A 25,266-nucleotide genomic window follows, 5' to 3' on the forward strand; every position below is an offset into this window, starting at 1 on the left:
GTAAGGTGAGGGCTTAGCAAAACATGTGGACTGGAAAATTAAGAATATTTTAAAGGTATTTATGGATTGTTTATTGTGGCCAAGGTGGCTAGGCTAAACAAGTGTGTTTTTAATGTGGCTTGGTTCGCCTGTTTTGTTAGTGTTAGATGCTCCTACATCACAAGATTGCGTATGGCTGGTTTATGCTCTCTTTTTGGTAAGTGGATGGGCTAGAATGTTAGCTACCAGCCAATTATGCCAATTACACAGGACTTTGGTCTGCTGGCCACAATGTATGGGCCCATCCGGAACCATCTGGGTGCCCATTTGGGCCCACAATCTCACAACAGGTGTCCAAGGATAAAGTCTACTAACTCCATGTGTGGACCATATGGCCAAGTCAAGCATGTAGCCACTGTGGCATTATGCCACATCTATCTGTGCCATCTCTACGCCATCTGGCCTCCTAGGCTGGCTAGCCATTCCTTACTTGCTTGTGTCCTCGCGCTGATGCTTTTTTGATAATTTTGTGATTGCAGTGGCGGGGGAGGTGGCAGGCAGGTATACAATGCAGCCTGGAAGACTGCCCTGCCCAAACTGCAAAAGCTATGCCAACATATGGAAGAAAGTCGTACATTGTGGTGTTTTTCCCGAATAGTCGGTCTTTTGTGTGGACTGATTGGCAGCTGGTTTGCCCCATTTCTGAAAACCCTGAGCCATTGGCTTTGGGCTCGCATGAAAGTGGACGGAATTTGGTTGCTGATTTAAATGCAGCAAGACGGTACATGCTACGAAAAATTACGACAGCAATGCTGGATATTAGTGACCGGCTTCCAGTACAGGTTCAAAGCTTAATTATTTTTTAATGATTTTTTTCAAGCTCTCTTCCTTTGGTCATTGCATGACGCCAGAAATTTTGAATGCCAAACCTTATGAATAGCTGATTTATCTGTTTGCGTAGGCTGTGGTGGACTGTGCCCGGGATGTAAGCTTTTGGAAGGACTTTGCAAAGGATGCGGCAAAAGCTGGCACTTACCAAGAACTCGGAGCCATGTTGATGAAACTTAAAAGTGTAAGCATGCTTTATGTGAGGATTTCAGTTTGGAAGTCAAGGGACATTCATGTCTATCTGAATTGTGTTTTTCAAACTATCTATTCAAATGCATGCTTGCTTTTGTTGGTTAGTCAAGACAACAGGAAAATAGCATTTTGTAAGACTCTAACATGTCCTTGAGCAATTTATATGTATGTATATTTAAATGTGTGTAGTATGTATGCATGTATGTATTTGATGTAGTTTTCTAATTTATAAAATGTAGGTCTAAGTGAAAGGACATTCGTGTCTATCTGAATTGTGTTTTTTGAACTGTCTATTCAAACATATGCTTGCTTTTGTTGTTAGTGAAGACGACAGGGGAGTAGTATTTTGTGACTTTAACATGGCCTTGAGCAACTTGTATGCATGTATGCTTATGTACGTACGCATTTGACGTAGTTTATTGAAGGTAGGTCTAAGCAATTTTTATTTTTACCTTTGGCTTATAGAAAAAGCACATAAAGACTCTCTCTCTCTCTCTCTCTCTCTCTCTCTCTCTCTCTGTGGCTCCGCTGATTGTACATGTGTTTAATCGTGCCATTTGTGAGGGTTTCCTGGCAAGCTGGACAGAGCATACCATTGTACCACTCTTTAAGAGTGGGGACCTCATGGTACCAGGCGACTACAGGATGATCATGATTGGTCATTACTTGGCCAAACTATGGCTCTATATTGGAGTCAGAGCTGAGCCGTTGGGCAAAGAGGCATGGTCACCGAGGACAGGGACAAGCCGACTTCAGGAGAGGATTTACTACCTTGGATCACATACTTACACTTCGGGCACTTATTGAAGAGGGCAAGGCACAGAAGAGAAGGATATATTGTTGCTTTGTGGACTTACGCAAAGCCTTCGATACCGTATCAGGTGCCAGGCTTATGCACAGATTGCAAGACATTGAGGTACCTGAGGATATCCAGTGGGGGATACATGCTTTGTATGAGTTTGTGATAGGCAGAGTCCGAGCTCCAGGTGGACTATCCGATATGGTGATCAGCACGATAGGGGTGAAGCAGGAATGCCTGCTATCACCCACCCTCTTTGGGCTGTACATGGATGTGGTATCCGATTATGTAGACAGATTGGGAGGCCCAGGGGCATGCCTGGCAGGGGTGTTGATACCCATCTTGTTATATGCAGATGATATTGTTCTAATCTCAGACTCTCCAGAGGGATTACAGAGACATTTGGATGCATTACAGGCATTCTGTGCAGATAGAGATTTGACAGTGAACCTTGGGAAAACCAAGGTTATGGTGTTTAACAAACACCACACAGGCATGGGTAACGAGATCAGAGTATCAATTCACTTTCCAAGGGGAGGCGGTTGAGTACGTTAGGTCATATGTCTATTTGGGAGTTACTTTCACAGGATCGCGTTTCTCCTTGAAGGAGGCAGCAGTAGCTAGATTAGCTCGAGGGCATGTAGCCTTGGGGGTACTTGAGAGGCAGTGTGCACACATACAGTTTCAGGAGCCGCGCACCAAATTGTGGCTATTTGATACACTTGTCACACCGACCCTCCTATACGGAGCTCCAATTTGGGAGCCCAGCATACATCATAGATCTTAGAGAGGGACGGATGAGGGATGGAGGCATATGGAGAGACCATTGATTATGATGATTGCCCGCATGATTCGGAGCAAATCATCGGTACCACATGAGATTGTTCGGGCTAAGTTGGGTGCCGCACCAGTAGTGATCGAGGCCCTATTCCAAACAGTTACCTTTTTACAGCGGCTATGGGAGCTCCCTCAGCAGAGGTACTCACGATTGGCATTGACCTCATCCATACAGTTGGCAGAGGATGAAGATACTCATTGCTGGTATGTTCAGATGAGATCATGGTTTGACCTACATGGTTTGTGGATAGAGACACTCCCACCCTTTCAGTACAGCTTGGATTGCCCATTTTTGGATCTCACTCGCTTAGAGCAGAACCACGTGATTAGGATGGATATCGTCAGAGTGGACATAGAGAGGACATGGACTAGTCCCCTTGAGCCCTTAGGCACGAAAATGGCTCATTACAAGAGCCATTTTGTAACCACCTCTCACTAGATGGTTTTATCACCCGCCCGGCATACATGGATGTACACCTATCACATGGGATGCGTTGTGCCATTGGACAGGTCTGGACCTCATCATACCAGCTGCGGATTGAGACAGGGCGATATGTGCATCAGATCTCAGATAACCGCATTTGTTAGCTATGCTACTAGGAGGTAGAGACAGAGGAGCACTACATTTGCCGATGTACAATCTATTATGATACGCAGGGTCATGGAGTTTGAGGATCAGAGATGCGTGGGATTGTTCCTACTTGAGCTGCTCAGCAGACACAGAGAGACTCTCTTGGCAGACAGGAGACCGAGCCATGATGTACCTAGACAGAGGATCGTAATAAATTTCTTTAGCACCAGTGCCAGCAGCCCAGCCCACACACCTCCTGATACCTCCTCCATTGGGCCATCAGGACACCAGCCACGCTCCCAGGGAGTCACCATTGATAGAGCAGTCGTCTTATGTCGTGCCGCTCGTCAGCCACGCCCACCAGGATCCCGACCATGGCATCCTCACCATCGCCAGATCAGAGCCATTATTGCTCGGCATTGGAGGTGCCTACCTCGCTTCTACGACCTCTCCATTCTAGATAGCCCCATGGTGGAGATATTTGATCTCAGGAGAGGGAAGCACTTCAAGTGATCAGCATATATGGATCTACTTGATATACATTTTACAATATTTTATACTTAGTATCATCTAGGAGTCTTACTTACAATTCTTATAACTGTAAGATAGTTTATTGTACTTTTCAATTTCATTTGGTTGTTCTCTTTGATGAGACACCAACTTCAGATGTACTCTCAGTTTTGGTCTCATAGGCCATTATGGCCTCTTAGAGACGTTAATACATCATTTCATATCATTTTTCTCTCTCTCAGCTTCAGTTACTATGTTTCCAGTTTCAGTTTTCCATGATGATGATATTCCATGGATACTTGTAATCATCTTTTGTCTCATAGGCCCATTTGGCCTTTGTAAGACGTAAATATAACTTTCTTTCTCAGCCATCAGCAGCTGAGGAGGGCATCATTATAGTTGATCATGGCTAGTTTCTCCCGTACAGGGTCACATGCTGACAACACATCTGTATACATAGTGATAGTTGTTTTTTCTTTATTTTTTCATGGCTCAGTATATCCATGGTATCATTGTATCACTTATGGTCTCATAGACCCTTTGGGTCTTTTGTAGATGTTAATATACTCTCTCTTACACATGCACACTTTTTCTTTTCTTTCTTTTTCTTTTCTTCCGATCACCAGAAGAACACAGTTGTATTATTTTTTGTCTCATAGGCCGACTTTGGCCTCTCGTAGACGTTAATATATCTTTCTTTCTTTCTTTCTTTCTTTCTCTCTCTCAAGGTGAGCTTTGACTCTCTTTTTTGTATACTACGTGGGCACGTTTTATTTCGTAGATGTTCATTTTTCATGCTAGTTATTCATGGATCATATGTACTCATTTCAGTCTCATAGACCTTATGGGTCTTTCGTAGACATTTAATACATCTCTCTAAACGTCTCAGACCCATTGGGTCTTTAGGAGGCGTTTAATGTAACTCTCTCTCTTACGCACGCACTCTCACGCGCACACGCACGCACGTGCACAAATAAAATGAAAGATTCATATAAAAAATTTCAAGTAAAGACTCTGTATTTTATTGATTAATCTACGTGTTAACAATTTCTCTCACGTTATAAGATTGTAATTAATTTTTCATGGATGAGTTTATGTTAGCTAATAAATAAATAAATAATTTATTGACATGTCTTCTTATTCAAGTCATTGTTATGATTATTAATATAAAATTATCAACAGTGAAGTAGATTGTTAAATGTCATTCAATTATGTTTCTTTAAAAACAAAGGCAAGCCTTTTGAGAACCCTTCTCTTGTTTCACTTGACGAATGAGAACTTGACTGTCTGGAGTTTTTCTTCCAGATGATTTTATCAACCTTTCTGAAAGAGGCTAGGATGCTTAGCTGCATTGATGAATGGAAACACCAATGTGAGACTGTAGAGACAGCAGGATCTATGGAGAAGCTTGTGAAGGTAAGAACTCTAAAGGGTCTTTTTTTTGCATAATAAATTGAGAAAAATCCGTGACATACTCAAAGTGTTATGTGATGCATGGTTGTTTTGTTGACAATAGGAGTTGAAAAATGCAGTATGTTGGGATGAAGTAGGCAAGCTTTGGGATGAGTTGGAGCAAACAAACTTGGATTCGGAGTGGAAAACATGGAAGGAGGATGCCCATCGCGACAATCCCAATCAATCAAAGCCACGGTATTCTTCTGTTAGTGTTACTGGCCATCGGAGAACCTTTGACGCAACAGATTGTACTCCTGAGGGGAGTGATGGGCATGCCAGGTCAATTGATGCAGGTAATCTAGACTCTGAACAAGGTTGCAAGCGATTGAAATCAGAGGAACAAGAATTAATGTCCAACTCACCCGAACCATGGGAAGGCACTTCAACGCAACAACTTGGAATCGGGAGAAACACCTATGTTTTATCCTTGTCAGCAGTGGTCGATAACCCTCGAAACTTAGGTTTGAAGTCAAATAGTGGAGCTGCTGTTGCACAGGTTGAAAACAAGACACAAACCAAATCGGCTCGTTGCTCGGCTTTCTCTGATAAAAAGGGCAGGCAGTGCAACAAGTATACCAGTGATGGAGCTTTGTACTGTTGCAAGCATGACCCAGCAGGTCGTATTGAGGAACAAAAGAAAGGTAAACACGCGATGCCGAATGCAGGGGGGGACGATTCAAATGCAATGATCTGTGGTGGAATGACAAAGTATGGCAGAAGGTGCACTCACAAAGCAAGGGATGGTTCAGTGTTTTGTTTGAAACATATGCTGCAAGACTCTACAGACCCTGGCAAAAGGATGGCTCTTGGAAATTCTGTATCAGAGTCCAACCTAGGTACACCTGAGCGACATGGTGTTTCCAACCGCAACAAGAGGAAACTTGAACAGACTCGCACAGGTCAGCCTAGTTCAAATGATTTAAAGGTACAGGAGGCCTCGAAATCCGCATCCAGGATGGCAGCTCGAACTGCTAACTGGACTCGGTGCATCGGCTGGTGTCGAGGGAGCGGCAGCCAGTGTTCACACCGTGCAAAACCGGGATGCTCACACTGCGAGAAACACCTGCCTGGCTCACTTGGGTACGGGGCAAAAGGTCAGCAAAAATCTTATTCAAAGGATGCTTCTGCAAAAACTCCAAATGGTGAAGATGAAAGGAATATATCACGATTGAAAGACCTGGTTCATGAGTATATGAGGGCCCGCTTGGCAGATGATGGAGCTCGAAACAGCCAGCGTCCAAAAGCCTGGCAGAGAATTATTGACTGGGTTCTTTCGGAAGTTGCTGGAAATCTAAAAGCATCAGAGTCATTGTATGATTTAATAACTGCAGAAATGGAGAACTTGAAAAAGTACTTCGAGCAGGAAGATGTCGTGGATGTGCAGAAGTCTCTGGTCCCGTTCTTTGCCAGCCCTGTAGACCATGTTAGTTGCTCTATGACAATTCCAGGAGGAGAAAAGTCCATAGAACACCTCTCCAATGTGGAGTTGTTAAAACAGGTCAGTTCAACATCTACCGGACACATTCCAAGGTTCAGATGCAAACTTTGTGCCCAAGAATTTGTTGAGCTGATTGTTTTAGGTCAGCATTGGCGAGGTTGCCACAAGAAAGAAGCACAGCAGTATTTCAGAGGGTACACTTGCCAGTATTGTAATCTTTCCTTTACAAATAAGAAAGGGCTGTATAGGCACCGAAACGCACACCATCCTGGCATCTCATCTCAAACCAAGTCTTCACTTCTGGCGCTCTGTATCATCTGCAGTGGACAGTTTATGAATTTTGAAGACCTCTGGCAGCATGTGATTTGCTCTCATCCTGATCAGCTATGTGCCTTCTGGCCTGTGACAGATCCTTGTGCAGCTTTGGGGTCTGCTTCTGATCAATGGCAACCATCAGGATTGGAAATTGTTGAAGCAGGCAAGTGCTCCAATTGTGATCAAAGGTTTGCTACGTATACTGCGCTTCAACAACATAGAGAGATTGCTCATGGAGACCATGGGCACACCTCTCTTGTAGAAAACTTAAGAAAATCTTTTGACACTACAGATGAGCTTAAGTACAAGTGCAAAATTTGTGGCCTTAAATTTCGCCTTCTTCCGGACTTGGGACGGCATCATCAAGCTGAACACAAGCCTGTGCAAGCTATGCGATTGAAGAATGTCAAGGAAGATACATTAATAACAGGGCCGCTTGAGGAGCTGAATTCAATCATAGGGGCTGAGAAGGAAAAGAAAAAGCTTCAGAAACTCGATGTGCGTAGAGCTCCAGGTGGACAGGTCAAAGCTGAAGTGCACACTGCCACCACCCAGCAGAATGTGGGGCCTGAAGACCCAACCATTGCAGAGATAGAAGGCTACAGTGGCCCAAAGCTTGAAGGCTGCCCAAGTAGCAATGACATTCTTGCTGTTGCAAGGTCTGCCTGTTGCAAAAATAAGCTCTATAGTGTTCTGCTGAAAAAGTACGTAGTGTTGCCCGATCGCTTGGCTCTGAAAGCAGCCAAACTTTGCAGTGAGGCAAACGTAAGGCTGCAGTTTTATCATGAGGGATATGTTTGTCCCAATAGCTGCAAGGAGGTTTCCTTCTCCTCAACTGATACAAAACCTAAAGTTGAAACCTCCTCAAATATCAGTTGTTTCCCTCTACTACCACAGTTTAACCAAGCTTTATTAGATTACAAAGCTATTCTTGAAAGCAAAGACATTGTATTGGATGAAAGCCATGTAGTGCTCACTGCATTCTCAGGTGTAGGAGAAAATCATGGCAATAAAACTGTACTTTGTGAGGATCTAAGCTTTGGGCGGGAGAGGGTACCTATTCCATGTGTGGTAGATAGAGATGCCATGGGGGCATGCAATTGTCCCGTGTGTGTTGATAATCCGAGCAGCCATTCGGAGTCACTCATGCCTTGGGCACATTTTTATTATGTTACAAAAAGGACACTGGATCCTTCCTTGGGCCTCGACACGGAGGTATGCAAATACTATAATACAGTATTATCTCTGCATTAACCAAGATTGACAACTGATTAAGAATGCTCTTAACCTATGCAGAGCTCGCGCTTGGGATGTAGCTGCCAAGGACATCACTGTTTGCCTGCAAAGTGCGAGCATGTTTATCTGTTCGACAATGACAATACCGATGCACAGGACATTTATGGACGACCCATGGCTGGGAGGTTCCCTTATGATAGTCAAGGCTGCATTATTTTGGAGGTGAGTGGAAGGTTTTCTGATCCACGGTAACGATGTTTGGTCTACTCTTGATCTCCAGAACAATGCCGTCGGATTGTAATCCAATGACTAAAGAAGTTAGTGTATTCTGATACAGGAAGGCTATCTGGTCTATGAATGCAATTCTATATGCAGTTGTAATGAGGATTGCCAAAACCGAGTCTTACAGAAGGGTGTGCAAGTGAAATTGGAAGTTTACAAGACTAGGCACAAGGTTACACGAGCTCCTTTATCCATCTCTGCAAATCAATGTTGTTATTTTTTTTCTCCGATGAGTAGATAATTTGGCAGTTGCAAGGTCTGTACTTGCCTGGATTCAGCTTGGTCTTTCTGCCTCTTTCTGCCTGAAGGTGTAAGAACTTGTGGTTCAAATCTGGCCACAATACTAATGGGTGCCTGTGGGGATTTGAACTTGGGACCTCTCCTCCCTGGGTCACAAACCCTCACTGCTGGGCTACACGCCCATTGGCTGCAAATCAATATGCTTTTTGAGATTGAGGTTATAAATGAGCAATTTTTTTTTTTTTTTTGGGGGAATGCCAACAAACAGTTTTTTGCATGCTGATTCCAGGGATGGGCAGTGAGGGCTGCTCAGCGCATTGCTCGTGGAACATTTGTTTGTGAATACATTGGTGAAGTTCTTGATGATTGCGAGGCAAACAAAAGAGGCGAGAGGTACATCCCAGCACCTAAAATTATGTTTCTTGTGTGGTGGGAGACAAAGCTAACCATGTAGGCAACTGGGCCATTTGTAAATTGTGGTACTTTTTTTCCTCTTCTAGCTCGAGCCAAAGGTTTTAGAAGAGGAAAGGAAAGGGATGGAGGGGGTCTTTTGGCAAAGGGAGGGTGGGGATGTGTCTGTAATGTGCGGATTTGAGAGCCCAAAGTCATGATTAATTAACCATAAAAAAGACTAATTTTAGGACAACAATTAACCCTCCACTTAACACAAATTAGACAGTACACCACACTAGGGCCGGAACGCCACCTCCCCCCTCTTTCCCCCTTCTGGAATAACTTTATTCTAGTAGAGAAATTGGAGATACAAGAGCGAGGGTGCTGCCAAGCACCAGATTTCCAAGAACAATATGAAAACCCAATAAAATAGATGCTCCAAGCCCAAGCCACTAAACAAGAGGAAAGAGCCCTCTGCCCCCAAGCCACTATGCAAGGAGAGACCATTGCCCAAGTCCAAGACAAGGTCTTCCTGGGCACTCTTCAAGCATGAGGGGTGGCTGTCCACAGCAGCAGCAGCAGCAGGTTCTACAATAAGTCCATGACAAGGTCTTCCTGGGCACTCTTCAAGCATGAGGGGTGGCTGTCCACACAGCAGCAGCAGCAGCAGGTTCTTCTTCAATACGTCCACCAATGGAATCGCTAGCAGCTGGGACATGGGAAAACTGGCCGTACAGCAGTAGGTACAGGCTGTACACCAGTTTGCATGTGCTGTTCAGGTTCTTGTCGACGGTAGAAGGCAGCAGAGCTGGCCATACAGGTGACTGTACACCTGCTGTCGTACAGCTCTACAGCAGGTGGGTGCAGGGCTGGCCGTACAGAATGTGCCGCGGAGAGAAAGAAAGAAAGATATAAGTGTCTACTAAAGACCCAATGGACCTATGAGACCAAAGTGATGCAATAATTTCCATTGCATATCTCATCATGGAACGGAAAGTAAAATAGAAACAAAACAATCTCAGTGGGGTGATACAAAACTGTCCATGGAATATCATCATGGAATACCAGGAACATGGAACATGAGAGGAGCATCAGTCCCCAATAGATGGTATACCACTCTGCAAAATATCAAGAATGGAGCTAATGAGTATGGCCAAGAGGTCTCTCTCAGCTACGCCACGTGGAAAGGTAGCTTGATTATGGCAGTGGAGCATATCCTGGATCTGGAGCTGATGAGGGGATTGTGGCCAACGTCTAGGGGTCTAGGGGCATCTGGCACACTGAAATGCGGAGGCCTGGTGCGAGGTAACTCCTCTTGGGTGAGGTGGGTCTGGAACAGCTCGAGGTGGGTCCACAGGATCGGTGTCCTCCACCTCCTAGGTCCGGAAGAAGATAGTGATGGTTGACTGGCAAGGGAGGGGTCGGGGTGGCTGGGGCCGAAGCTCTCCCAAGAAAGTGTCCCTGTGTCTACGGAGCTCAAGCAGGAAGAGCCCTAGGCAACGTTGGTCCGGGAAGTCGGTGATCTTGGAGAGTGGACCAAATCCCTCATGAATGAGATAGTGAAACCTCCCACGGATCTCATAGTATATTGGGCCATAACATATGTAATGCTCCTTTGTCTCAACCTCTGTGTGGCATATTCGGCAGATCCTCTCCTCGTTGGGTCTCCGTATGAGCTCCACGGCTTTGAAGACACGCTCAACTCTGTGTCTTCACTTTGAGGTGGTGGGATGAAACCCGTAATTGGCCAATCGCAATCCGCATGGCATGGGACGTGTGAACACTAAGGAAGCGCCGCTGTTGGATGAATCCATCCTTAGTGAGCGTGAGGAAGTGATCTCTGTAGAAGTGCATCTTCGTTGGGAGCTCCAAAGGTGTAATCCATGTGCAATGGGTGTAGAGGCTGAGAAGATCTAATTGGATAAGCCGATTGGTGTGCTCATGAGAGAGCTGGAGAAAATGGGAGTCCAAACTGTACTGAAGGGGTGGGAGGCGGTCCATGCGGAGTCCATATACTGAGAACCAAGTGCAAACTAAGGCATAGCATACTCCAGGGCGGCCCTCGAGTGCTAGCTATCTCGAGGACTTCAAGGGAAGCCTCTGGTACCTACAGGGATCCGTGTGACTAATGCGATGGAGGTATGTGACCGTCTGGAAGAGTGCATCCACCACCATCGGGGCTGCAACAAACTCTGCTTGGATAATTTGGTGTGGGATTGATGGTTTGCTTCAGAGCATATGGGAGAACATCATGACCTGGGGCCTCTCAACTTGTTGCCAATCCTCATCTTATAAATTTGGCCCCCAGAAGGCTGCCCCATACATCAAGGCTGGTTTGAGGGTGTCAAAAGCCAACCCTCCGTCCAGAGCTCGTGGAAATGTGCCTGGAAGCACTGTTGCTCAAGTAAGCTCAAGGTTGCATATCCCTGTGTCACTCTGGCATGTGCTGCGGAAAGCATGGTGAAGCGTGGGCCACTGAAAGTGACACCAAGGCAGACATAGGATGAGACAATCTCCACAGGATCCCCTCCGTATGTGAAGCTCAATCTGGATGTGAAGGGGCGGGAGGTATTGAAGACCATTATCTTGGTTTTACCAAGGTTAACAGAGAGGTCTTGTTGAGTGCAGAAGTCCTGTAAGGTATCCAACTCTCTGAAGCCCCTCGGGTGAATCTAAAAGGACGACGATGTCATCTCCATAAAGTAGTAGGGGGATCAAAATGCCTGCCAGTGTGGGACCAGCCTTGCCTAATCGGTCAATGAAGCTCGAGATCTCATCAATGTAGAGACCAAAAAGAGTGGGTCCATGTTAGATGGGACTTCCATCTCCTCTAGACAGTGTAGGGGGCAGGTTCGGGGTACAATATCAAAAGATGAACCATCAAGAACAAGGACAGCGGTCAAGGAAAAGGCATAAAGATGCTACTAGATGAGCAGAAGGCACCACATTTATTAGGAAAGACCAGATGCACAAGAGCACCAGATGGGGTTAGTACCAAAAACATATGGAATATTTGTATCCCACAGTCGAGGACAACTGTGATATAAGAGGGAGGGAATGTAACTATTTGGCCCTCCGAGCTCTTTTCACATGATGGAACTCATGCCCGGACACATGGATAGGTTGATGGACACATGGGAATAGGGTTCCTAAAGCTGGAAAAAGCACCAGTTTTGGTCAAAAAGCAAGAAAAAAGCAAAAAGTCAAACTCTGTTGACCGAGAGCCGAGGGCACCATTGGAATGAGGACATTGAACTGGATCAAAAAGCTAAAAGCCACTTTTTCAAAAAGCAGCTCCAAGGCCAAAAAGCAAGGCCCTGAAGCTACAAAAGCACAAATCAAGAACTTTGGCTATTTTTGACTATTATTAAAATATTTACAAGAGAAAAGCAAAAAGGCAAAGCAAAAGCTAGGCATGGCGAAAAACAAGGGAACGCACCCCCCCCCCCCCAATTATATAGGAAGCTTGTACCCTCTTGAAGAGATCATCATCATCACTTGTGGAGGGCCATTGTGGAAGAATTCACCTTGTGAGAGCAAGAAAGCTTCGTCATCATCGTCATCACTTGTGGAGGGCCATCGTGGAAGAATTCACCTTGGGAGAGCAAGAAAGCTCCACCTCCTCCTGCTCCTCCATTTTTGCTAAGTGCCACCTTAGCAGCGCCGCCGCCTCGGAGCCTCCGCCGCCGGCTGAGTAGCCACCGCCACCGCACCTGCCCCAGAGACACCTCCGTCGGCTGAAACCGCCACCTCTGCCGCCACCGCCCAAAAAAAATCCGCCGCCCAGAAAATCCATTCTCCGCCAACCGAGCTGCCGCCATTGCCACTTGTTCTTGAGCAGCAGCCTCTCCGAAAATTTCAGCATAGGGGAATTGCTTTTCAGGGCTACATAACCACTACCTTGGTGTTAGCCCTACTTTTCAAGATTCTCTTTCTAGATTGGGTATTGAAGGTCTCTTGGATATCTGTGAGGTTCAGGATTTTATTCAGACTTTGGACAGTGGTACTAGCCCAGTGTAAGACTCATGGGTCTTCCTAGTGGTGAGCTCAGGCATCAGAGATCTTGTGCCTTGACGTCGACTCCACCACCGACCTCGTCATCGGCATATTTTGTTTGATATTGTACTCATTTGTTGTATTGGTCCTGACTTGGAAAAGCCTGTGTGTCCCAAACGTCGCTTAGGTAGAGCCCTCTTTTGGAGCACAGTCTGGCAGGCCCTTCCCCAGGCAGACTTTTGGTGCATGGGTGGAGATTTTAACAAGATAGAGGCAGCAGAGGTCAGACTTGGGGGAGGCACGGCCATAGTCGTAGGAGTAGAGTACTCTGCCTGGGAGGAGATGATACTGGCACTTAAGGGACAGGACCCTTGGCATGTTTGGGCGCAGCCATGGGAGCCTTAGCTTCTTGCGATCGGATAGGAGGAGCACCGGCCCCAACCTCTCCAGACTAGACAGGTTTTATGTTGATGAGTGGGCTTGTGGCCGTGGGGGCGCGATCGGTATCTTGGCAGGCACCACTTTTTCAAATCATGCCCCAGTTATTCTGTCCTTGGAGGACCCCTGGAGACAGGACAAGCATGTGAGCTCTAGGATTCCGGACAGCCTCATTCAGGACCCTGAGATTTGCAGCAGGATAGAGCAGATATGGCCGGGACTGGACTTTATTTTAGGCTCTGCTGCGTGCATAGTGGATGTGGGCCTGGAGGAGATTAGTAGTTTCTTATAGGAGGCAGCCCAGAGCAGATTGGAGGGATTTCGGGAGCAGGAGAGGAGTCTGAGGAGGGGTATGGCTTCTTTACAGCAGTTTCAAGAGAGTTCCCCAGATAGCCTGTAGATTGAGAGTCAGATAGCTGCCACCCGCACGGAGATTAGATCCATAGAGGAGAGGAGGGTGGAGTTCAAGTATCATGCCAGAGCTTCCTTCTGGACCTAGGCCAACGATAGAGTCACAGGGGATTTCTTCGAGATAGCCAGCCCCCACAGGAGGAGAGACCGCATTTGCTGGTTGCGTGGCCAGGATGGAGCTATTGTTTCTGATCCCCCCCATGTGAGAGTCATCGCCACGGATTTCTTCCGGTTTCTTCTCACTGGTGCCCCATTATCCCCACAGGTGATGGACCGAAGAGGGGGGAACCACCTCTCTCATGTGCCCCATTATCCTCACAGGTGATGGACGCGCGCGAGAGAGTTTGGGGGCACATGAGAGAGGTGGTTCCCCCCTCTTCGGTCCTTCTTATTGACTCCATTTATTGCTGAGGAGCTGGCAGAGGCATTGACGACACTTCCTAGGGGCAAATGCCTGGGGGCGGACGGGCTTCCAGTCTCTTTCTTTCTTCGTCATTGGGACCTCATGGAAGGCGACCTTCGAGTTACCTTCAATGAGATTATGCTCATAGGTGCCATGTCGCCAGGGAGGCTCTCAGAGGGCTTGATACACTTGATTCCCAAGGAGGATGGTGACAGATTGGAGATCCGACAGTGGAGACCCATCACTCTTCTAGGGACCGCCTATAAGATCTTGGCCAAGGCCATCAGCAGGCGACTTAAGCCGTTCCTCCCCGACTTGATTCATGGCACTCAGACAGGATTTGTTCAAGGTCGGAATTCTACACAACATCTTCACTTTCTGGGAGGCGAGTGCGTCGGCCAGGATGAGAGGGCTTGATACACTTGATTCCCAAGGAGGATGGTGACAGATTGGAGATCTGACAGTGGAGACCCATCACTCTTCTAGGGAGGACCGTCTATAAGATCTTGGCCAAGGCCATCAGCAGGCGACTTCAGCCGTTCCTCCCCGACTTGATTCATGACACTCAGACAGGATTTGTTCAGAGTCGGAGCATTCTACTACACATCTTCGCTTTCTGGGAGGCGAGCGCTTCGGCCAGGATGCGGCAGTAGGACCTCATAGTGCTTCTCTTAGACTTTTAGAAAGCCTATGATAGGGTGGTTGGAGCTTTCTTGAGGGCACAATGAGCGGGATGGGATTCCCTGTGGAGTGGCATCGTGGGGCGTCAGGACTTTACTCAGCCTCGCACAACGAGGCTCTCATTCAGGGAGCCCATGGCGACAGATCCCCCCTTTCTCGCTCGGTACGGCAGGGCTGTCCCCTGGCACCTTACCTCTTCCTATTTGTCGCCGAGGCCATGAGTTGTTTTCTCTTAGCCCAGGGGACCGGGCTTCACGGATTGTGTCTCCCCCTTTGCACTCGGGAGGAGCTGCTTGATTCAGTGTTTGCAAATGACACAATAGCTTACCTCTCGGGGGATGTGGGGAATCTCCAGAGATTCGCGGAGGTGATCGAGATCTTTTGTCGCGCATTTGGAGCACAGATCAACTGGCACAAGTTGTGGTTTTTTGGGTAGGCCCTGCACCCGCCCGACTTGGCGCCTAGTTGAGGCTTTCTAGTGGATCTCGTGGGGCACTCCTGTTCGTTATCTTGGATGCAAGTGGGCATTGATATCACTCCTGAGCAACAGCTCGCCCCTCTTCTTCTGAGTATTCGGAAGAAGCTTTTATATTGGAGTTCCGCGAGGCTCTCCTTAGTAGGTAGAGTGGTGGTGGCAGAGGGGAGCTTGGCATCATCGACCTTGCTATTCAGAGTTGTGCTCTACTGGGCAAGCTGATTGTTAGAGGACTCCTTCCCAGTGGTGAGCCTTGGAAGGAATTCCTCTTGGCTCGGATTTCAGCCCGCACCCCGAGTCTAGGGGGCCCTTGGCCTTAGAGTACCAAATGGATCTTCACAGAGATGCGGGCCCGCAGTTTTAGCCTAGCTTTAGAGGACAGATTTGCAGCCAATTTACTTCGAGCTTGGGATCACCTCAAGCCGGCCCTTAGATAGATTGCTCCGATAGCCTCAGAGGAGCGGCTTCGGCAGCCTTTGGTCTGGAACCCCTTGATTTGTTTACGCAGTGGCCACATGTTGGGGGCCCGGTCTCATGTATCATGGGGAGCGTTGAGCACAAGAGCTGCCAGGTCCCTTGGAGACTGGATTGCACACAGATAGTTACCCCAGGAGGTGTAGGAGAGAGACCTGACAAGGATCCGGGGTAGAGACATGCTCAGCATTGACATCGACTTAGCTATTCCGTAGGAGTGGCTGACTACTATCCTAGACCCGATTCCCCTAGTATGGCTCGGCGTGTTTACTAGGCATGATATTCTTGTGGCTGTCCATGGAGCGGATGAGGGTAGTGGTCTGCTCACCTTTTCTACTGGATCACATGGCAGGTTAGAGAGATCCGAGCTCCTTTTAGAGGATTTCAGTGGGCCTCACCTTACACAGTGAGGGTGATTGGATTTCAGGCACGAGAGTGGCACATAGACCTACCACCGGCCAAGGTGGCCAGGGAGAGATTCTGGTGACTATGGATATGGGAGTGCCGACCTCTCACGCGCGTTTAGTGGGACCCAGGGGAGTGGACTTGGCATGACCCGCCGTTGATCGGGAGGAGACTCTTGATGCCCCTTTCTTTCATATACAGCGCGGCTAGGCCAGAGGATCCAGATGCCAGAGGGTGATGGCACCCCGAGTGCATCAGCTCACTGGGTCGCACAGGGCCTCTCACAACATTTCCTCTCAGATTTTTGGAAGGGAAGAGGCTCTGGGACAGTTTTCGGCCTAGAAAGATCACCCTCTTTCTTTGGCTGTTGGCACACAGGAGCTTGGCGGTCGGCACTTGGAGGTCGGCTAGCTGCTTGCCCGAGGTGTGGCTACCCCCAGGAGTCTCAGCGACATTGTCTTTGGGATTGTCTGAAGGTACATCAGGTTTCGCGGCAGATTCCCCACATCTTCACTATGGACAGGGCCTCGACCTGGATCATCACATGGGGCACCGTCTCTTGGGCCATAGAGGCAGGGCTTACGAGGAGTATGGTGGGGGGTTAGCTTTTCAGGTCTCTCACCACTGCATTTCAGCGGTATGAGTCACTGCCCCACCTACAGATCACTGGCGACCAGGTTCATGCTAGAGATGGGAGATTTACAGCAACATTGCAGCTTGGCATATATGGCGGGCTCGATGCAACGAAGCCATTGAGGGCAACCACACTCCGCCAACAGAGTCTATTAGGAGCATTTGGCTCGATATCATACATACCCTCTGCGTCCAGTGGGAGAAGTTGCACAGGGTGATCCGACCGCATGTGGAAGCGGCGGGAAGCTTTCTTGAGGCTTTGGCGGCCTAGCACGTTTCTCACTGATAGAGGTGGTGACCCTACTTGGCATTACAGACCACTGGTGTGGTTGTTCCTCCCCCCTCCCCCTGTATGAGATTGCTTTCTCCTCATAGAGCGGCTGGCCGGAGGAGAAGCGTCTCTTTCCCCTCCTTTGATTACTTGATTCCCGCCTTGTACATCAGGCAAGTTTATATATAGCCCTTCGTGGTTGTTGATAGCCCTTCGTGGCTGTTTTTTTAGTAACTAATAGAAGGATCTTTTCCCCCCAAAAAAGAAAAAAGCTTTTGCCCCAGTTCTCGTATGACCACTATCAGATTTGTTACTGCTTTGGCAACCCACCATGGATGGAAAGTACACCAATTGGCATCAAAATAACAGCAGAGGGGAGTTTATGTGAGTCAACCAACCAGGTCAAGTACAAAAGGTATGCAAGCTTAAGAAATCTTTATATGGTTTGAAATCAACCTCCAGGGCTTGGTACCAGAAGATTAATGCCTATTTGACTGGACAAGGCAAAATAGTCCTACAAAAGTACTCTATATGTCAAAAAGGACAAGCAAGATTTGCTCGTCATCATTCTCTATGTTGATGACATGCTGTTGACAGGAACCAATGAGGATTTGATTACAGCTTTCAAAGTTGACCTCGCCTCAAATTTTGAGACGCCAGATCTTGCCCTTTTGCACTACCACTTGGGTATGCAGTTTATACAACAAGATGATGGTATAGTCATTAAGCAGTCTAAGTATGCCAATGCACTGCTCAAAAGGTTCAATATGGAAAGTTGCAAACCAATCTGCAAAGCGCAGTCTGCAAGATGGCGGAGAACCATTCGACATAACCATTTATGATCAAGCTGTTGAATGCCTTATATATTTGTGCAACTGATGACCAAACATTCGGTTTGGTGTCTCATAGCTTTCAAAGTTTATGCATTACCCAGGCACGAAGCATTGGCAGTCTTTAGATACTTACAAGGCACTCAAGACCTTGGATTGTTCAATGCCAAGGGGGGTGATTTACAATTGCAGGCCTTCTTTGATTCAGACTGGGTAGGTGAGTATGATATACGACAATCCATATCTGGAAATTGCTTCTTCCTTGGACACTCATGCATCTCCTGGCTAAGCAAGAAGCAACCGACTGTGGCAATCTCGTCTCGTGAAGTAGAATACAAAGCAACATTCACTGTGACAGTTGAATGTGTATGGTTGAGAAGATTGATGGAGGATCTTTGTCTCAACAGACACCCCTACTCCAATTCTCATTTATAGTCAGAGTGCAATGGCAGTAGCAAAGAATCCTGTCTTTCATACCAAGACCAAGCGCATGTCAGAGGGAGACTCCGTGCAAGTGAGATCAATGTGGTCTATTGCAGTACACAAGTGGCAGATCTTTTCACTAAAGCGTTATGATGTGAAAAGTTTTGAGGCCTTCCACAAAGCTTTGGGCCTCATCCCTTTCAGAGACTAATCTGCAATCTTTGTAAACCTCACATTTGTAATATAGGGAGGTTTGCTAGATATTTATGGTAGTACCATAGTGAGGCCATGTATTGATGCAATGGGCACTTTTTTCCCACCAGGTTTTTCCCCATGGCCATCTAGGTGTGAACGGGCACCTTAGGGTTAGCTAATATATAAGCAACCACATCCATTGTTTAGGGTGCTCATTTGTACTTGCAAAAGACTTCATCTCTCTCCCCTTTAAGCTAGCTCTACACCCTTGTGTTCTTCAGAGTTCAGCTCCATTGTGAGCTAACAGTTGCAACCTTTGGTAAATTTTCGAGGGTTATTTGAAGCCTCAAAGCCCAAAATGGGCTTCAAATTTCAGCACTAGTGGATGGTAGTTTCACACAGTTTGCTCTGATGCAGCTGTAAATAGGGTAGATCATGTTCACACAATTGATTGATTGATAATATTCAAATTTCAATTGGGATTCAAAGGAAAGAGTGTGCTTATCTTTCTTCAGAGAAGGAAATGGAAGCATGAATCTCCCCCTTCATTCTCATGAAAACAACATAGATAAATTCTAAAATGTCCTACTCCTCCATGCCAGTGAGGCATAAGAGGACGAAGAGAGGCTTGCCAGTTGCTTCTATATAGACAAAATTGATGATAAAATCTGAAGACAGGAGTACCCTTGGCTTCTTTATGGCCTCCATGACATAGGTTCTAGCTTTGTCAAAGAGCGTGAAACTTTAGAGCTACTCAATGAATCATGGAACAACTATAAGACTGAAAAACTCCCTTTTCTAGGTAAAATTCCTTTTCAGATGATTGTGTACTATCGTGAAAAATTCTAATGATGGGTTTGTTTAAAACAAGGTATGACAAGGAAGGATGCAGCTATTTGTATGACATCGATGCCCATATTGACATCGGACGTCGGGGAAGGCCCAAACCATTTGTTATCGATGCAACAAAGTTTGGCAATGTCGCTAGATTTATCAACCACAGGTAATGGCACTCTTAGTGGCTTATGCACAGAAAGTAATGGCCATGGCAAAGATCTGGAGGTAGATCATGCACCCGAATTGTTAGTTTGAACTGTGTTCATGCATTTTTTCCCTTTTTTCAGCTGCTCTCCAAATCTGGTGAATTATCAAGTGTTAGTGGAGAGCATGGATTGTCAACTTGCCCACATTGGTCTATATGCGACTCGGGATGTAAGTGATGTCATTAATGTGCTCTCTAATATTGACACAAATGTGTATAGGTAGCTATGCATATGTTGAAATGATAGAAACTTAGCATGGTGGTTTATCCCGATTCCTACATTCATGTAAAAACTGAGCACTAAGGTCGACAGACTATACAGAAGCATGGGGTGATCAGGAAGGATACTCCTTTTTTCTGATCCATTATTAGGCTTAAAAAAGGCCTGTGCAATGTAGATTACAATCCTCAAGAGAAGAAACAAGGTACAATGGACCCTCATAAGAGAACACAAGGAGTGTAATGTAGACTACAATCCTCAAGAGAGAAAACAAGGTACAATGGACCCTCATGAAGAGGTCTGAAAAACAAAGAACACAAGGAGGGGGGAGCTTCCTCTCTGGCTGGCCGCTCTTGGACGGAGGCTACATTGGGGAGGGGGAGGAAACAGCCACACAGGGGGCCTATATTGCCAAACGTGTCCCCCACCGCACCACACCACACCACACCCCACCCACCCCCAAAACACCACTCATCCTTCATGGGCAATGTGAGTCGCTCCCATTGCTGATGAAGGGTGTGGACGATGTCCCTGAAATTGAAGCAAATAGACTTCGCCGACGGGTGACAGATCTATCAACGGCCTTGTTGCATTGCACGTGCCGAAATGTGCCAGACGGCGATGATGTTGATAGGCTTCCATCTCTGGCTCACACACGTCTTTGTGGTCCACTGGGGCATTAGGATGGAGGAGACAGGGACGAAGGGCGAGACTTGTGCGATCCTCTTTGTAGAGTAGAGCTGCGCCCACCTCTGTGCCCAAGAAAATGTGCCCCACGTAATGAAGCAGAGAATGCTGTGTTTGGAAGTGAGCAAACGGAGGATCCTCCACCAAACCTGCTGTGCCTTCGGGCAATCCCAAAGGGAGTATGGGAAAGCAGCCAAAGGAATAGGGTAATCTTCCACAAAAACTATCCTACAGCCGATGCGAGAAGTCTGAGAGGAAGCTGGGAGGGAGGCTGTCAGTGAGCGGAAGCTCTGTGTTTCTTCTCTCAGCCTAAGTAACAATCTTTGGCCAATAAAATAAACGCTTCAACTTCACCAATGTAGTGTTGATACGATGATGGCCTTTGACAAGAGGGTCATGGGCATTGTGAAGAAGTGCTTGTCGCCTTTCCCTTATTATGCATAGCCGATTCTCGTAGAACAAGCAGCCATCTTGGATGGTATGGTGACTCAGTTCTGATTGAAGGGCCAATCTATATAGTCCTGAATTTCAAAGAATCCTCGTATTGTGCCTTCATATTGTCTAAACCCTTTCCCTGTATCTCGAGCATAGTGGACTCCTACAAATTGTACCGGGGGTATTTTTGCGAGGGATCTATTTAATCATACCTCCAAATTGCCGAAAAATATGACTCCAATTGCCTTGATTGTCACTCCATTGGGCACTAAGCATGATTTGCATCCATTTAAGTGCCTGATGATCTGTCTTAACTGTGAATTCCCTCCCATAAAGGAAATGCTTAAGAGCCTCCATCACCCCCAATGACTCTTTGTCATATATTGAATAGTTCTTTTGTGTGTCATTCAATTTCCAGCTATAAAAAGTCACTGAGCGCTCTTTTTGCTGGAGGACCGCTCCTATGGCTAAATTACTAACATCAATAATTACCTCAAAAGGATCATTCCATGAAGCCAACTTGAGAACTGGAGACTCGGAGGCAATGTTCTTCGTTGCATGGAATGCCTCGAGGCTTTGCCCATAACAGACACCTTTTGACGACATGTCTTCATGCCCTTGAGTAAGTCTGTAAGAGGTGCTGCAAGGTCGGAAAATTTGTCCATGTGGGGATTGCTTGCTTGATAGCAAAGACCTACAAAAGAGCGGATCTCCTGGGGATTCGTATTTGAGAATTGCCCGTACCTATTTAAGGTCAAGGCTAATCCCGTTTGCAATGATGACATATCCGAGATAGTGGATTTCCACTACTCCAAAATCACTCTTCTTTGCATTGATAAAGAGGTCCTTGTCCCGCCAATAATTGCAAGGCCTTTTCAATACCACACTCATGCTGCTCTATAGTGACGAAAAAGATGAGTATATTATCTAAAAAGATGAACACACACTTTCCTATGAGCTCCACAAAGACCCGAGACATCATCTTGTTGAACATCACAGGTGCATTCGTGAGTCCAAATGGCATCACCACAAACTCGTAGTGGCCTCGTTCAATTGTAAAGGCTGTTTTTGGAATGTCAGCCGTAAAGATCCGAACCTGGTGATAGCCACGTTTGAGATCTATCTTTGAAAAGGACTTAGCACCATTAAGTCGCTTAAGTATATACTCAATCTTGAACATTGGGAACCTATTTTTAACTGTGAGCTTATTGAGTGCCCTGTAGTCCACGTATAATCATGTGGACTTGTCTTTCTTTTTTTGTATAAATAGATGCAGCAAAGGGCGAGAATGAAGGCTGGAGTTCGCCCGCCAATGCGGAGAATTTACTGGTTGCGGAGAGCAACTCAATGCGATGATCCTCAGGACGACTGGGTGGGAGCTAGGGCGGGAGATCATCCTTTAACATAATATCCAGATACTATGCGAGGAGAGATTCCATCCTTTGCTTCAAAGGAGTTGTTGGTTGAACAACAAACTTGTGGTACAAACATATCAAAGCTACATTCGACCCCTTTTTTGATGGCTCTTTGGGCTTGGATATGGAAGATGAGTGGGATTCTGTGACTGCTCCTATCCCCACGAATCAGGATAGACTCAAGAACATCATCAACAATTGTAAAAGTGTCCTGCCTCCAATCAGGAATGGGTGCGTACTCCCTAAACCACCGAATGCGAGAATCATATCACACCCCAAAAGAGGTGAGACAATGAAGTCGCGCTGAAATGTGGCCTTTTGAACCTTGGATTCAAACCGCTGAGCCTTATGGGAAATATGAGTGTGAACTTTGAAGACCACATGTGAACCTATCTACGTCCTGATGATGGGGTAAAAGTGTACAACTCATCTTGTCAGCCAATTGAGGAGAAATGACATCCTCAAAGCTGCCCATATCGAAGAGGACAATAAATCGTTGCCCCTTCACTGTGCCATAAGTATGGATAAGGACTTTCTTTTTCCCCTCAACCTCACCCTCTTGCTTATCCTCAAATACTACAGTTGGCATTGAGTTTAGAGTTGTACGGCATTAGTGGCCGATAGTGGAGGTGTGGATGAAGCTGTAGCTGTGGCTACTGTGGAGGCCTTTGTCTTGGAGGCTTGTGCAACCTGCCACTTGGTACAATCTTTCTTACCATGCCCCACGGTGTGGCAAAAGAAATATCGATTCTCCTTCTTGTACCGTGTTTGCTCGTCTGGTTGGATATCCACTGGTAATGCCCCCCTTGGCCTTTTCCTCAGGTGTCGTTCCTTATATTTCTTGCCTCTTGAGGTGCGCTTGGAATCTTTCTTTGTATCCTTGCTATTCTAAGCTCCCTTCTCCGTCTCGGATGATGACTACTCGATGGTGGATGACCCCTGTGGTGTTTGGAGCTAGGCTAGATCTGCTTGGGCTTACCTCCCTTCAGCATCATCTCTTGATTCTGAGAGCCAGAGTAAGATCCTTGTCATACGACTGTCTCAAAGTTACGCATGGTGAACCTAATGTTCATATGCAATTCCCTAATGAAGTGTTTCAACTTGTCCTCCGCGGATATCCCCAACTGTTTTGCTGACATGATAACTTTGTTAGAGTATGTCAGTACTAGAGACCTGTTGGAATTAGGGTGGATGGAGAGACACCATGATTATAACCATGATAATTGCATAAAACAAACTAGATAAGATGAATATTAATGCTAATCACATCATTAACAGCATAATGACACAAGAGATGGGATAATGGAGGTTGTGTACCCTTGCATTAGATGAGAGCCTCTTATATAGGTTGGAGTACAATGGATTAGGGTGTGATTAATCCCTAAGCAAAACCCTAATAATATCTTTAAGGGAGGACCCCAAATCCTAGATTGGTGTGCAAGAGAGATCTCCTTCCACTTGCTCTAGGCGCCTAGCATATGCTCATAAGATTCTATTAGATACTCTAAACCATAGTCTACTAAGGTTAAGGTGACCTTTGGACCATATGCCCTTATCCCCATTGTCACATGGATAGATTGGTGTATTGTTTAACATCCAAAATATCCATGGCTACTAAGATGACAATGCTAGATCTAGTTACTGTTTACAACTTTGGTTATGATGACCATCCAAGTGCCTGTAGGTCTTACTCATGGTGGTTTACAATGCTAGAAGTTAATGACAGATGCTAGGATTCTAGTTATGTTTACATTTCGCTTAGGATAGAGAGGTGACTACCGGTAGGCAGGCCCTAGATGGTCTAAAAGGCCCAATCACCGTCGAATGTAGTTAGCCTCTACTGAGGCTCCTTCATTGTCGTCCTTTTCGTCTTCGCATGAGCTGTCAATTGTTCATGTAAGTAGAGCTTTTTGAGCCTTGTTTCTAAAGAAAGTCTTTTTCTTCATGCCCTGGCTTTCCACAAAAGTTGCATGACTTCTTGGGGAAGTCTTTCTTTGGATTTGATCCTTTGGAGAATCCTTTGCTGGACTTATTGTAGCTGCCTTTGTTGAAAAAGGCACCATCTGTATTACCTTGCCTCTGCTTAACTTTTGCATCTTCGTCTAAGAGGGATGCTTTCACATCCATAAGCTTTGGTAATGGCAAGTTAGTGAGAGTGGTAACTATGTTACCATACTCCTATTGAGGTAAACTTTTCAAGAGGATGGCTATGATTACATCTTCTTCGATAGTCTTCTTGATCCCAGCCAGCTGTGTGAGAATACTTTTCATGTAGTTCAAATGAGTCGGGAGTGACTCTCTTGAATTCAATTTTAGATCAAAAATTTTAATTAGGAGGTTGATTTTAGAGTTCTTTGATTGAGCTCCAAAAAGAGAGTCTAAGGTGTTTCAAACCTCATTGGATGAGTCCATTCCATCTATGTATGGATAGAAGTATCACTTAGTCCCAACTTCCAAGGCTATGATGGCCAAAGCCTTCTCATCCTTGCCAATCCATAAAGCTTTCTCATCCCTGGTGTTTGGCATTTTTTCCTTCCCATTTACTACACCCCATAGCCCTTTTCTCATGAGAGTGAACTTAATCTTTGTCTGCCATGTATGAAAGCTGTATCCTTCAAACTTATCTACTTTAGATGTACTAGCCATTATGTTGGGTAGGTCTTACCTCTTGGCACTAGAAACCAAAGGGCAGTGTCT

The 25,266-nt window shown here is 46.2% G+C and overlaps 1 protein-coding gene across 4 annotated transcripts in view; it reads left to right on the forward strand.

The window, feature by feature from the left end:
* Positions 1–25,266, forward strand: part of SUVR5 (histone-lysine N-methyltransferase SUVR5) — an 81,812-nt gene that overhangs the window by 44,667 nt on the left and 11,879 nt on the right. For 2 of the 4 annotated variants that reach the window (XM_086814793.1, XM_086814794.1), the window contains 9 exons: positions 519–821; positions 941–1,051; positions 5,082–5,192; positions 5,293–8,199; positions 8,281–8,442; positions 8,558–8,674; positions 9,032–9,135; positions 19,642–19,773; positions 19,895–19,982. In XM_086814793.1, the coding sequence (XP_086670919.1) occupies positions 519–821; positions 941–1,051; positions 5,082–5,192; positions 5,293–8,199; positions 8,281–8,442; positions 8,558–8,674; positions 9,032–9,135; positions 19,642–19,773; positions 19,895–19,982 (4,035 nt within the window). The remainder of the gene's footprint in view (positions 1–518; positions 822–940; positions 1,052–5,081; positions 5,193–5,292; positions 8,200–8,280; positions 8,443–8,557; positions 8,675–9,031; positions 9,136–19,641; positions 19,774–19,894; positions 19,983–25,266) is intronic. The other 2 variants (XM_086814795.1, XM_086814796.1) reach the window with 1 other exon arrangement.

Source organism: Cibotium barometz, chromosome 20, assembly GCF_041138505.1.
Source record: "Cibotium barometz isolate CiBa-2024 chromosome 20, ASM4113850v1, whole genome shotgun sequence".
In the NCBI taxonomy this organism is placed as follows: Eukaryota; Viridiplantae; Streptophyta; class Polypodiopsida; order Cyatheales; family Cibotiaceae; genus Cibotium; species Cibotium barometz.